This window comes from Chionomys nivalis, chromosome 14 (assembly GCF_950005125.1).
Source record: "Chionomys nivalis chromosome 14, mChiNiv1.1, whole genome shotgun sequence".
Taxonomy (NCBI): domain Eukaryota; kingdom Metazoa; phylum Chordata; class Mammalia; order Rodentia; family Cricetidae; genus Chionomys; species Chionomys nivalis.
In genome coordinates this window covers 38,117,637-38,132,259 of record NC_080099.1, presented here as the reverse complement: position 1 = coordinate 38,132,259, position 14,623 = coordinate 38,117,637, and the positions used below count along the sequence as shown (strand labels likewise).

The following is a 14,623-nucleotide window of genomic DNA, read 5'->3' as shown; positions in this document are numbered from 1 at the left end:
ACATTTGGTGTCCAGGTTGTTTGGGAAGTTACCAAACCTTTAGGAGGTGCAGCTTTGCTGGAGGAAGTGCGTCTCTCAGGGTGATCTTTGAGGGTTTATAGCATTGGCCTCACTACCTACTCTGTTTCTCTGTCTGCCTGTCTGTCTATCTGTCTCTCTCTCTATTTCCTGTATGTGGTTGAGATTTAATCTCCCATTTTCTGCTCCTGCTATTATGGCTATCTAGCCCTCTGGAACTCCAAACCAAAATAAACTCTTCCTTGAGTTGCTTTTGATTGTGGTACTTTTATCTCAGCAACAGAAAAATAAAATAACTAAAGCATGTCCACTCCCCGACCCTTCTAAAGCCAGCAGTAGTCAACCTTGGCCATCTATTTAATCCTAGTCACTTGTAAAGGCCCAACCTCTGAACGTTACAGTTGGATTATGTTTCTGTTGTCTTAATACCTTATAATGAAGATGAAACTCCATCATGAGTTTTAGTGGTGATGACACACACCCAAACCCTAACAGCAGCAAGTCCTTATGAGTTTCTACATTGGTTTTTGGCCTCCCAAGCCCTCCAAAATTTTTGTTGCTGCTTTTCCTAATGGGACTTTAGATCAGGGTGCTTTTTTAGTGACTCACTTGCCCACTATTATGTGACTTTTCTCCCCAAGTTTTAGGGAGCCAATACCAACCTAAGACACAAATTCTTGAAATAAAAGACCCCAAATGATCTACCTAAACAAGAAGGGGTTGGAGGGATTTAAAAAAAAAAAAGTGGGTGGTAAGGGGACATAGCATGGAAGAAAATATCTGTAATGAGAGTAGCTTTACGGCTAGGCTTCTCCTGGTCCCAGCCCCTACTAGGCCTGAGTTCCAGTAAAGTTTCAGTTTCTATACCATTAGGTCTCCGTTTCTGTCTCAGTTTTTATTTCTGTACTGTGTTAAAGCAGGAAGAGGAGGCCCAGCCAATAATATTCAAGATGAACTAATCCCATCCTGATGCCTATAAAAGAAGCCTGCATGCTCCATTGGGATCGCCAGCATTCTGTTGTGGGGCTGACCCCTGCATGCTGGAATAAGCAATGTTCTTGCCAGCTACAAATGCGATGGTGGTCTTTGTTTTGTGGGGTGATCTGATGTGAGGACGCTAACAGTAACAGAAATAACAAAAGCAGTGTGGTTCTATCCTAAGAGTCTTTAACTCTAACAGGATAATTTCATAGACAGACGAGAACCAACTTTCTAGAGCTCTCTGCTATCACATGCTGATATGCAACGAATCAAACCTAAACTCAGTGTAATATGCATTTTATTTGCCAATGTATTCTGTGAGCAAAAAACAAAACAAAACAAAACAAAACACTTGGGGTGTGTGGCCAGGAGAGCCTTTTGATCTTACCTTGATTCACACATGTGGCTGCATTGACTCCTCCCCTCTCTGCAACTTGTTGGAGGCTCTATTCTTCTAATATGTTGTCTTCCACATATCTAGCCATTGGTGCTGACTAATGGTGTGTCTGTAAGCCTTTGCGGGCTAGCCTCGGCTCCTTTACCTGGTGGAAGTAGAAAGCCTCACAGTCAAGGAGGGTAAACATGAAATCCTAAGTATCATTCAAACCTCTGTTCACTGATGTCATGCTGGTGAAAGATAAGTTCAGAGTCTAAGAACAGAGTCAGTATAAGTATAGAAAGATATGAGTACAAGGAAGTGTGATTCATCAGGAGCAATTCATGCAACAACTGCAGTGTTATAAACAAACACTCCCAACAATCTCAGCGGCTCCCACAGTCTAGTGTTAGTTCTCACTCAGATCAAACCGTGTAGGTAAGGAGACTCTATCACGATCGTCACGGAAAGCAGCATCTTTCTAAAGGGTGTCTCTATCACTGTCTAAGAACTTTCAGCTGACCAGGAAAAGCAGAAAATGGAGCAATGATGGAAGGAAAGTCCAGAAGTGGTGTATGTTGTTTCCACCAGCATTCCAATGACTAGCACTTGGTCATGTGGCTTACAGCTAACTGCTAGGGAGATGGGGTTAATAAAATGTCCAAAGACAGTAACCACATCTGTTGGTGAGCATTGCAATTTGTTGACATCATTAGCAATGACAAATGAAAATTAAAACCCAACCCAACCAAAACACAAACAAAAAAAACATTGTTTGGGGCTAAGTTCTTGCACCAGAATCCAACAAACCAGAAATCAAGAACAAATAAAGGTATATGACACCAAACTAAAGCTATCTTATTCTCTGGTTTTATGAGAAATCATGAGAGGGAGAGGGGAAAGAGAGTCAAAGAGAGAAGGGAAGAAGAGGTGGGGGAGCAGGAAGGAGAAGGGAAAGCAGAGGTGGGGAGTGAGAGAGCTGGTCAACAAAGTTTTCAGTTGGCCTGTGAAAATTTTCTCTAATCCTTACCCTAAATCAACCAGTCAATAAACAAAGGAAAAGGAAATGCCAAAAGTAAGGCATGCCTACAACCCCAGCAATCAGGAGGTTAAGATGGAGGACTGTGAATCTGAGGCTAGCCTGCTCAACATAAGACCCTGTCTCAACAGTATAAGAAACAAAAATAAGCCACCTTGTATGAGCCAGTCCGTTTTCTATTGTTGCACGCCTCTTTTCTGTCTCAAGGCAAGTCATTTTAAAATGACTAATCTGTTCTTTGCTTCTGCCTTCTCCAGTTCTTCTATTTTCATAAAGTGACATCTTCTATGTTATGAACCAAGATTTTGCCTGAGTCTAGAATCATAAGAAAAATTAAAATCTTTATAAACAAAATGGTTGTAATTTTTTTCTTCTTGCCCCACATATCCCCTAAGAAATCCAAAGTTCTACTTAGTCACCACCAGGATCTGTCACTAAGTCACAGTCCTTTAATCATGCCCAGATGTCCTACCTCATGGTAAGTTATGTGTAAATATGTACACTGTGTGTCTCCACCCACCTGCTGTATGTAAAATGATAAGCAGAGCTAGAAGACATGTATTAAATATCCTTTCTGAAATCCTATTTTTAAAAGAGAGGAACTTAAGACACAGTAAGTACTCAGTGTCCCACAGTCCTTCTGTAACACTCCTGGGCACACATGCAAGAGGCCTTTTCCTGTGGTGGGATAGTTAATCTTTTTTTTTTTTTCTTGATTTTTCAAGACAGGGTTTCTCCGTAGCTTTTAGTTCCTGTCCTGGAACTAGCTCTTGAAGACCAGGCTGGCCTCGAACTCAGAGATCCGCCTGCCTCTGCCTCCCGAGTGCTGGGATGAAAGGCGTGTGCCACCACCGCCCGGTTTGGGATGGTTAATCTTGACTATCAAGTTGACCTAGGAGACAAACTCTTGACATATCTGTGAAGGCATCTCCACAGATGTTTAACTGAGGTAGGATGACTCACCCGAATGTGGGCAGCACACACCGTTGACTTCGGCCCTAGACTGATACAGGAGAAAGCGAGTCTAGTGGCAGCACTCATCCCCCTTTCCTTCCTATACTGTGCATGGGGATGTGACCAGCGGCTTCACACTCCTGTCACAACAACAGAGCTCTTCTCACCGCTACGCCTCTCTGTGGTGTGATGGACTATTCTCCCCCGCCCCCCCCAAAAAAAACCAAAACCAAAACCAAACAACAACAACAAAATCAAAGTCCTATTTGTGCCGATGGGACAAAAAAGGTGACATTCGTGCTCTTAGGAGCTTAGAACTTTTGGCAAGAGCATATAAGACCCTTTCAAATGTGGCAACTGATACACAAGATTAGAAAGCATGTCTATGTAAGAGATGGAATCATGTTTTAAATCATAGCACAGAGGCATCCTTGTGAAATTCTCGGAGGAAGACTGCCTTCTCCGAGACAAAAGTCATCAAAGCAAAACCAAACAGAACAAACTTGCGCATCTGAGCAGAATGAGGGTGAAAGCGTGACCCAGGCTGTTCCACCGAGGGTCTTGAGCGCCACACTGAGAAATTCACGGCTTGTTCCAGCTGCAGAGGAGAGCAACTCACGCTACTACTCGCTGCCTCCTATTTTGAAAAAAAGAAAATGATCACGTTGGTTGCTCTCTGGAGAATGACAATAGTAATACAGAGTGGAAGCAATTTAGAACATTGGAATTAGATTTATGTTAGCAGGATGCTATTTGAGTCAATGGGAGTTCTCATAACCTTCCTGACTGTTGAGAAAGATCTATCTTTATATTTAATCTTGCCACAAAACATTGCTGTTCTCATTGCTATGCCTTCTGCCTCCACGATGGGCTGGCTGTTCCTTCAAACTGTGGGCACTTAATAACTATCACGTAATCACGGAAACTATCACGTAAATTACTTTTGTTTTCCCTTTCGGGTGCTGTCACTCGCAGTTAGGGTTGCCAGGTGGAACACAGCTAAATCTTCAGATAACCACGTTTTCGTGTGTCTCAGAACGAGAGATACATACTAAGGACTTACTCGTTATTCAGAATTAAGCCAGTTGGTTTACTCGTACTCTGCTCCCACTAGATCATGAATCCCAGAAAGGCGGGAAAACCTTTGCTTCAATGCATTCGTTTTGTGAGTCTATCCTTGGGTAAGAAGCCCGCTCTGAAGGAGTGAGGCATTAAACGAACGAGGGGGTAACTGAATAATGAGTCCTCCAATTAAATTATACTAAGAACCAAAGCCTCAGGAGCGCGAGAACCGCACCAACCCCGCCGGGGACCGCATTCTCCAACGCAGCACCCGCCGAGCCAGCGGCCGGGAGTCCTGGGGTCACGCGCGTCGCGCCCTCGGTGACGTCATCACGCGCGCGCCCCGGGCTTCCCTGGGCTTTCGCGGTGCCGGCGCTTTCGCTTCCACGGCTGCCGTGAGCGGAGCTCTCCCGCTCACCGCCCGTGGCGCTGCCTGCCTGCCGAGCGGTCGGTCGGCCGCGGTCCCTCAGGCTCTCTCCGTCTCTGTCACTGCCCGCTGGCAGCAGGCCTGGCCGCTCCCACGCGGAGCGAGCTTCTCCTCAGGGCCATGTCCAGGCCGAGCAGCGTCTCGCCGCGTCCTCCGGCTCCTGGCGGAGGCGGCAGCGGAGGAGGCGGCGGCGGCCCCGCTTCGTGTGGTCCTGGAGGCGGCGGCCGGGCCAAGGGGCTCAAAGACATTCGTATCGACGAGGAGGTAAAGATCGCCGTCAACATCGCGCTGGAGCGCTTCCGATATGGTGACCAGCGAGGTGAGGCTCCTGACGGGGGACCCGGCCGCCTGACACCCGCCCCCCAGGCTCGCCCCGGGCTGGGCAGAGGAACCGAGGGCCGGGCCGCAGAGGTGAAACCCGCGCCTGTCGCCTGACTGTCGCTCGTGGAGTGGGATGCCTTGTGTGTCTGGCGGGTTATGGAGCAGGGCCGGTGAAGGCAGAAGGTGAAAAGGTTGGGTTGCTCCCGGGTGGGAGTTTCTCTCTTCTCCTGGGTACTTTTCTGCAGCCCCAGGCTAAGTCAACATTATTTTTTTAAGGAGTTGATAAGCCCCTGCCATCATCATCAACGTCCCCCTCCTCATTATTATTGAAAACGTGTAGCCTGACTTTAAGCTGCAGAATCTTCAAAGGAGCGGGAGGAAGTGGTAGATAAGTAAAAATACCGGCAATATAAAGGGCTTTTTTGAAATTCTAGGCGCATCATATCGAACACAAATTAAACTTCTTTTGACATTTTAAGCGTGTTTCACACCTCATCAGGCTAGAGACCTATTTGCCACGGTCTTTATAATATAGTACTGAAGTGACCCGTAGTGGCTTCTAGCTCATTCTGATTTGCTGGCTTAAATAGGAGACCTCTTGCTGATGAGGCTTAACGGTTGAAAAGGGTAAACGAAATGATTTTGAACGTATATTTGACAGAAGCAATGCCTTGGCGAAATGCCCCAACCAATCCAATGTGAAATAGTGAGTAGGAACACTACACAATTTTAAGAGCAGAGACATAGGAGTTTCGGCTTGAGAATTCCTAACGTTTGAGCTTACATCATTACTGAAGGAAAGAAATGGTGTCAAGCAAACCAGGAATAAGTTAGTCAGATATGTCCTTAGTTATGCCAATTCAAGATTTCAACACAGATGAATAATCTTTGGTGAATTTTAGAATCATTTATTATATATAGGTTTTTGTCCGTAGCTTAAAAAGTAATATCAGATTTTTGGGCTGCAGAGATGGCTCAGGAGTTAAGAGCACTGGCTGCTCTTACAGAGGACCCAGATTTGACTTCCATCACCCTCATGATGGCTCAGAACCATCTGAAACTCAATTCTAAGGGATCTCATACCTCTTCTGACCTGTGGGCACTACACACATATTATGAACATTTATATATACTCAGACACACAATACACACACACGATTAAATAAATATTAAAAATTAATATCAGAATCCTATTAAACATGAGGTACTGAATTATATTTTCACGTGGATGCATAACTTGACTGTATACTTACATGTAGTTTTCATGTTTTACACCTATAATTATCTGTATGTGGAACCTTTTTTTCCTGTGTAGAAATGGAATTTCCTTCTTCTTTGACCAGTACAGAAAGAGCCTTTATTCACCGACTGAGTCAGTCTCTTGGTTTAGTTTCTAAAAGTAAAGGGTAAGTTTACAGCTTTTCTTATTTTTACAAAGTTATGTACTACAGAAAAGGATAAATACGTCTGATTACATTTTAACCATTATTTTGGTTTTAACTTCTGTGTTCTTAATTATAGGATATGTAGATAAACTCGTTTAAGTCTGAACCAGGGTCAGCTTTTCTTTAGATTCTCATGATGAAAGGGAACGGGAGGCTGCAGAATGGGCCAGAGGTTTGCACAGTGGTAGAAATAACAAGTGAGACCCAACCTCAACTTGGTGAAAGGAGAACAGAATCTCCAAATGGTTGTCCAGTGACATCCATGTGAACCCCTGAATTTACATATACTCAAATAAGTTTGAAAAAAAATTTTAAATTTAAAAGTGAATGTAGCTTCCTTTATTCATCTTAGGTTCTTTACCATTATACTGGTAGGTGGCAGATTTGTCAGAAGAATAAATAAGGTTATTTATTTATTTTAAATTTTATTTTATTTATTTATTTATTTTGAGACAAGTTTCTCTGTGTAGCCCTGGCTGTCCTGGGACTCACTCTGTAGACCAAGCTGGCATCAAACTCAGACTTGTCTGTCTCTGCTTCCCAAATGCTGGCATTAAGGGCATGTACCTCTACACTCAACTATAAGAAAGGGATTGATTTATTAACAGCTGCATATAACGTATGCAGAGGGAACTTCTTGAAAACATGACAAAGGATAGATCCTTTAATGAAAAGTTGCAAGTTATGGGAAGGGAGCATGGGCTATACTGTGAGAATTAGAGGGTTTTTTTTTGTTGTTGTTTTTTTGTTTGTTTGTTTGTTTTTTGTTTTTAAAGCAAGTTTTGTTATACGGGCTCCTCTGGTACTCTGTCTAGGTTAAGTCTAGAGTAGGCCCTGCAGTTGAATTATGTTGGTGTTCCTGGTAATGAGTGTTGAGTGGTAGATTTTCCTTGGGGTGATACGACACATGCACCCTTCTTCACTCAGGAAAAGAATCTAGGACAGACTAAAGATTGCACTGAAGTCCAGCTTGGTGAGCCAATGAAGGTTTTTTCCTTTAAAGAGTTATTATTTCTTTTTATTTTATGGTTATGGATGTTTTGTCTGACTGTATGTCTGTGCACCCTGTGCATGTAATATCTGGAGAGGCCAGAAGAGGGTATTGGATCCTTTAAAGCTGGAGTTACAGATGGTTATGAACCACCATAAAGGTGCTAGGAACTGAACCCCATTCTTCTACAAGAGCAGCAAATGCTCTTAACCGTGGAGCCGTCTTTCCAGCCCCTTTAATTTTTAACTGACAATAATTATGCACACACAGAGTATAATGTGATTTTTTTTATCCCATGTATACAGTAGGGCTATTAGGGGAATTAGCACATCTGTTGTCTCACAGAGTTTCTATTTCTTTATGATGAGAGCATTTAGGATCCTCTGGTAACTATCTAAGAACGTATACCTTCTTGTTAACAATGGTTGGTATTGTGCGACAGAGCACCAGACTTAATTCTATCTGTGATTTTATGTGTGTGTTTGAATGTCTTCTTTTCCTTCCTCCCCTAACATCGACTTTAATTTAGTTAACTTACATCGTATGTGTTTATATTTGCATGTGCATGCCATGGCTGTGAATGTGGATGTCAGAAGACAGCTCTCAGGAGTACATTCTCAGTTCTTTCCTTCTACTGTGGTTCGTGGGGTTGAACTCGGGTTGTCAGAATTGGACAAGATGACTTTTTTTTACTCACTATGCCATCTTGCTGGTCCTCATCATTTACGTTTATGCTTAATAATTGCATGTGAGAGTCTCTCTTATTTTACAACTTTCTTAGGAAATTCACTTATCTAACAGCGCTCTATCTGGATAGCTGGTTTCTAATTTTGTTTGGGAAAGGGGACTTCTATATTTTATCAAAGCCATAGCATCAGGTATGCTGGAGAAGATACATGATGAGGGGATCTCAGTGTTTTAGTTTTCATATTAAAGCAAGCCTTTACTTGGATTTATTTCATTTTATTTCCCTTCTCACAAAGATGATATTTTACCCCAGATATCATGTATATATCATTATCTTTGTGGTGCCTAATGTATAAGCATGAATAGTAATTATCAAGGATAAAATCTTTATCAAGTTATTATCTTTCTATTATATGTGTTGAAACTAAATTTTCAATGGTAATTTAAACTTGAACCTGCTTAATTTGAATTATTTTTACACATAGAGGTGGCCTGTGTTAGGGTAGTTTCAGTTTGATCTATCACTTTGGTTGTGAACTTCAGGAAAGAGTAGTATATTTTACTCAATTTTGTAACCATGGCTTCTACCAGTATCTGACATATATTTATAAATTATGGGTGATTTCAGAGAAAAAATAGTTAAAGCTGAAACATAAATGTTTCCAAGATAATTTTTAAAGAAAATGAAAATGTCTTGATACCACAGATTTTGTTAACGAGCATACAGTGTTAGAGAACTAAAACAATGTACTTTTGGTCGTATGGTTAATTAACTGAAGAGTAGTACTGAATGAAGTCAGCCTCCAGACTTCTTCTCTCGTGCTTATTTCCTCTCTGTAGATAAGAATTTATGAGATGAGCAGCCCAGAAGAGTGAGTAGTTGCTTCTGTGCCAGCTGAAGTTTCAGACATTGCAGAACAATACAAGGGAAGAACCTACTATAGAGAACATGCTTAGACTTTAGTGATTCCACTTCACTGTGGAAATAAAAATTTCTAGACCAAGTTATATTTTATTCCTTTTTTTCCCCCTGATTCAGAGTCTCAGGTAGCGTAGGCTGACCTTGAACTCCATGATTATCAGGCTTTTACCTCCCACTTGCTGGGAATACAGGAGTGTGTCATCACACCCAGCTAATCTAGACTGTTCTTTATCCCATTATTTAAGGCAATACTAAGCACTTAGAGAGTAGGTGACAGCATTGAGAACTTATCGTTCACTGTGGTATTCAATAAGGAATGCAGACATTTAAATGTTGCTAAGGTAAGAGCTGCACTTAGACACAGCTAAAACTACAGTTCTTTATATTTATGTAATCATTTGTGCATGTGAGAGCTTAAGCATGCACACACATGCTATAGCACATGTGGTCAGGAGCCAACTTGTGAAGTTGATTCTCTCAGTTCATCATGTGGGTTCCCAGGATTGAACTCAGGTTGTCAGGGTTGACAATGAGTCTGCCTCCCGAGTGCTGGGATTAAAGGCATGCAGCACCACTGCCCAGCAAGAAATGATTTTTTTCTTATTTACTTAAAGCCTGCTCTGTGATAGATGCTGTAATTTCTATCTCTCTCCTTAATAATTTGAATAGTCCTTCAAAGTAGGTATTATTTGCTTGGGCTTAAAGCCAGGAACTTGAGCTGAAGAGTATATCATAAGCTTTGGGAAAAAATCTTTTCACTTATAAAGTTTATGCTTGAAATAATCATTCGCAGTGCTGTGTTACACAGGTTTGGTTCAGCTGTTAAAAGTGGCTCTTTTAACAGGCTCTCCTGGGAATGAAACATTACTAACACACCTCAAAGCATGCTGTGGGCGTGCTAGTATCAACAGTCTGCTATCACCTTTTCAATATCGTTTAGATTCCCCCATCTTTATATTCTTCCCAGTATGTATTAACTGGTGATGATTTATCTACCAAAGTGAATGAAATTCAAATTTTAACATTTTTGGATGTATTAGACTTTTACTTTTGTTATTATTTAAAATTGGGCTTGTAGCATTTTGATAGTTTAATTGAAGATAACTCTTGTGACTGCTTAATTTATCTTTGTTGATTGGGGGAATTTTAAAATCTCAAAAATTTTTATTGTTTTGTTTGAGATTTATTTTCTATGTAGGCATATGTCATATGTGAACAAGTTGACTATATATAGTAAATACATGATTTCTATTAACATTCAGAAAGGGAGCAAATAGGTACCTAACTGTGAAGAAGAAAGATGGATCAGAGACAGCCCATGCAATGATGACCTGTAATTTGACTCACAATACAAAACATGCTGTTAGAAGCCTAATTCAGAGATTTCCTGTCACCAATAAAGAGCGTACTGAACTTCTACCTAAAACAGAAAGAGGAAATGTGTTTGCAGTTGAAGCTGGTATGTATTTTCTGGGAGCTTCCTTTTTTACCCTCTTATTTGGTGATTTTTTTTCTACTTTAAATTTGTTTTTTGGAACTAATATGGTACAGTTTTCTAGTTTTAATAATGTATTAAATGATAAAAATGATAAAGAATTATGAAAAATTTGGAATAAAGTATTAAGTTATGTTATGCAATCAAACCAAGACTTTTAAAGATTGTAGTAATGACTACTGTTCATTGAAAAATTCCCATGTGCTTAGTGGTACCCTCACTCCTATAGCTGCATAGTAGCAATCTTTGAGAGGTCAGACTGTGAGCCATGGAGAAGCTGGAGCTCAGAATGGTGAAATGATTCCTTCATGATTACTCAGCTAGCCAATAAACGCTGAGATTCCACTTCAAAGTCTGGGGCTTTTCTCAATCGCTGTCTTGATAAGTACGTTGTCTTGATAAGTACACTGTCTTAATAAGTACCAGTTTACACTGGGGCTTTAGTTTCTGATAAGGGCTGGGGAAGAATCTTCAGTATGTTAAATTATTCAAAGATGGTATATAAGTTATAAAGTGAAGCCATAATTTTATTCAGAAAAATACCTTTAAAAGTGATGAAGTTATCTAACTGCCTAGTGTAGACTTTGCATAGTTATTGTTTTCTAAGATATAGGTCTGCATCTCATAAGGCATACATGGCCATAGATATCAAAGAACTTCTATTTATCTTTTAAGTTTTGATTGTTTTGTCATGCTGTCTGGCTCATAGGTGCTATGCAAGCACACTACCATTAAGCTATAACTCAAACCCTAAAGAGAGTCTCTTAAGTGTGGACACACAGAAATAGTTTGGGCTGTTTGGAGAATACATTCTTTATGACACCTGCTAAGTTATATGTGGATATTGGCCAAATGCTCTTTTGGAAAATTTGTTAAGCATTAAAATTTCATATTTGCAGATAATATTCTATGAATCATTTAGTTGTATATTTATTTTAAACTCATTTTAAACATGTAGACTGTTTTCTTTTTTGTAATGTATTATCTGTAACAGATTTTATAATGTACATTATTTCCTGCTTAAAATTTTAATTTTCTCTGACATTACTGATAGAAACTTATAGTAAATCTGAAAATAATTTGTGTGATTATGTTTTGTTTTGGTGATTGTGGAATAATTAATTTTTATTCACTTTAATTTGTTATGCATTGGAAATACTTTTGAAAATGACTTGCTGTGTAATTGATGCCAAACTCATAGCCTATAAAATGATACGTCCAGTAGGGCAGTAGTTGAGGCACTGGGTAGAGAAGAAACATCCAAAAGAAGCATATGAAATTATATGGCTTCATTTTCAATGTATTGTTTCAATGTAGGTCATAAACTTTCTGTTTATTCATTTTTGAAGAAAACCGAGAAATGAGCAAGACAAGTGGGCGACTTAACAATGGCATACCTCAAGTTCCTGTGAAAAGGGGAGAGTCCGAATTTGATGCTTTCAGGCAGTCTTTACCAGTTTTTGAAAAACAAGAAGAAATTGTTAAAATAATAAAAGAGAATAAAGTAGTTTTGATTGTAGGAGAAACTGGGTCTGGAAAGACTACACAGGTTTGTTTTTTCTTTGTTGTTTATTGAAGAAAATATAATTCATTCCATTTTATAATTTTATGTCAAATTTATACTATGTGTTTAAAAAAACTGGCTATTTTACTAAGAGTTATTTCATACATAAATTGTTACTGAGTGCTTACAGAGAATTTATAGAAAGGAAATCTTTCAAATTATTACTTTTTTGTTTTGTTATTTTTGTTTTTTGAGTCTGGGTGTATCTATGGAGTCCTGGCTGTCCTTGGAGCTCACAGAGATCCTGTCTCTGCCTTCAGAGTGATGGGATTAAAGAAAAGAGTGTGCTGCCACACCCTGCCTTATTAGTTTTAAATCAGTGCCTTTGGTTTTAAGGAAACCGAAGTTATGTGATTTATTATATTGGAAGGAGGCTGCGTCTGGAGTTCAGATTCCTGTAATTTTATCAATTAGATTGAAGACTCCATCTGACTTTGTAATCATTGTGAGCTTGTTTCCATTTAGAAAATGGTACTGATAATTAGTTCATTTTAGGTGAGGTTTAGAGATAATCTCTACAAAATGCCACATAATACCAACTAGCACTTAGTGTTAAGATTTACTTTAATGCTAAAGATTTTTGATGTTTCTGTTCTGTGAACCACAAAGCTAGACAGAATTTAAAGAAATCTATTATTAGTCTATTATTCAGGGAATAAGATATTTTTGAATATTTCCCTTAGTTATATTCATAATGTGATATGGAGGCTATTACATAGAAATTGAAAGAATTTTTTTATTCATCTTTTTGTTTGAGAATTTCATGCATGCATTCCATGCATGTTGATTGAATCTACCTTCCTCTCCCCTTATCCCTTGCCATGATTTCTTCTCAACTTCACGAACTCATAAAAAATCCACTCAGTTCACTTATTATGCCTCTCAGGGGCTGTATCCCTGTCTTTCCCTTCACCAGCAGCCACCAGTTGCCGATAGCTCTTCAGCTAGTGCTGGAACTTCATGAGTCCTTCTTCTACCCATGCTGGGATTTTGTGCGGATCTTGTGCAGATCCTGTGCAAGCAGTCACAGCTACTGTGAGTTCGTATGTACAGTGGCATCGACATGTAAACAAATGCTGTTTTGCTGCAGACATCTGCTGCCTGTGGCTCTTACAGTCTTTCTGCTCTGTTTACAGTGATTCCTGAGCCTTGGGGGAAGGGATGTGATAGTGCTGTCCCATTTAGAGCTGAGCATTCCATAGTCTCTTATTCTCTGCACATTGACCAGTTAGAAGTCTCTGTATTAATTACCCTATACTGTGTAATGAAACTTCTCTGATGAGGGCTTAGCGATGTACTGATCTATGAGTAGAAAGTTAAGAATGGGGAATTTGTTACTATATCCATTGAGCAAAATAATATTACTTACTCAATATTATTCCCTAGGGCCTATGTCCTAGCCTGCTCCAGGGTTTTGGCTCAGTTAACAGTACCAGGTGTGAGTTCTGTCTTGTGCAGCAGGCTTTAAATCCAGTCAGAAATGGGTGGTTTTACCCCTATAATAGTCACACCACTGTTGTTCAAGGGGCATACCTTGGTAGGCCATAGCTATTATAGCTCACAGGGCTCACATCTGGTTAAGACTATTAATTATTTTTCTTCCCTAGTAGTATACATAACACCTTCAGCACTCTGTAAGCTAGTCAGTAAGGAGGATGCTTCCAGGTTAGTACCAGCTTGATGTTTCATGTCCTGTGACTCAAGTATGTGATGTTTTCAGCAATAGACTCCTACCAGGTTCTGGAGGGTAACCAAGAATAGTGGCAGTAGTCTGTAGTGTTTGGGTCTAGGGGACACCACTGACCAACAACTCAAAAAGATGTAACCTTACTGGCCTTTTTATTTAATAGCCTTTTGTGTCTCCCATTATAGGGCAACTCCATTTAAATTCCTTTTATATAATGTGTATGGATTTTCAGGAAGCTCCTGCAACAGTAGGTTCCCATGTGGCATTTTTAGAGGTCTTTAGCATTAGTTATTTCTTTCCACACTCTCCTCTACCGTGCCTTCTGCTCTCTTACACCAGTTGAATTCTTCCTATTTCTTTATTCTCCTTTCCCCCTGTATTTTGCCCCCTTCCCTTGAAACTCCCCACCCTCATTGCCCTTAGTTTCCGCCCTTCTGTTGGTATTTCAGTTTATACACACTTCCGCTAGTATACATGTGTGTGAGAAAATTTACAGCACTTGTCTTTTTGGGTTTGGGTTATATCAGTATTATTGTGTGCCACATGATTGCAGTGCTCACAGAGACCAGAAGAAGGTCTCAAATCCTCTGGGACTGGAGTTATAGGTAATTGTGAGCTGCCATGTGGATGCTGGGAATCGAATGAACCCGGATA

General features: G+C 40.2%; 1 protein-coding gene and 1 long non-coding RNA gene across 3 annotated transcripts in view; one reads left to right on the top strand and one right to left on the bottom strand.

Annotated features, from left to right (window-relative positions):
* Positions 1 to 1,402: 1,402 nt before the first annotated feature.
* LOC130886461 (uncharacterized) lies at positions 1,403 to 3,983 on the bottom strand. The gene is made up of 3 exons (XR_009058285.1): positions 3,872 to 3,983; positions 2,569 to 2,729; positions 1,403 to 1,541 (listed from the first exon to the last, which is right to left on the bottom strand). It is a non-coding gene; the product is annotated as an uncharacterized LOC130886461 (long non-coding RNA).
* An 823-nt stretch (positions 3,984 to 4,806) lies between these two features.
* The window catches only part of Ythdc2 (YTH N6-methyladenosine RNA binding protein C2), a 65,640-nt gene continuing 55,823 nt past the window's right edge, over positions 4,807 to 14,623 (top strand). For both annotated transcript variants that reach the window (XR_009058306.1, XM_057789013.1), the window contains exons 1-4: positions 4,807 to 5,176; positions 6,494 to 6,584; positions 10,486 to 10,682; positions 12,068 to 12,267. Coding sequence is in view for 1 of the 2 variants with exons in the window: in XM_057789013.1 (XP_057644996.1) it covers positions 4,978 to 5,176; positions 6,494 to 6,584; positions 10,486 to 10,682; positions 12,068 to 12,267 (687 nt within the window). In the remaining variant the exon portion in view is untranslated. The remainder of the gene's footprint in view (positions 5,177 to 6,493; positions 6,585 to 10,485; positions 10,683 to 12,067; positions 12,268 to 14,623) is intronic.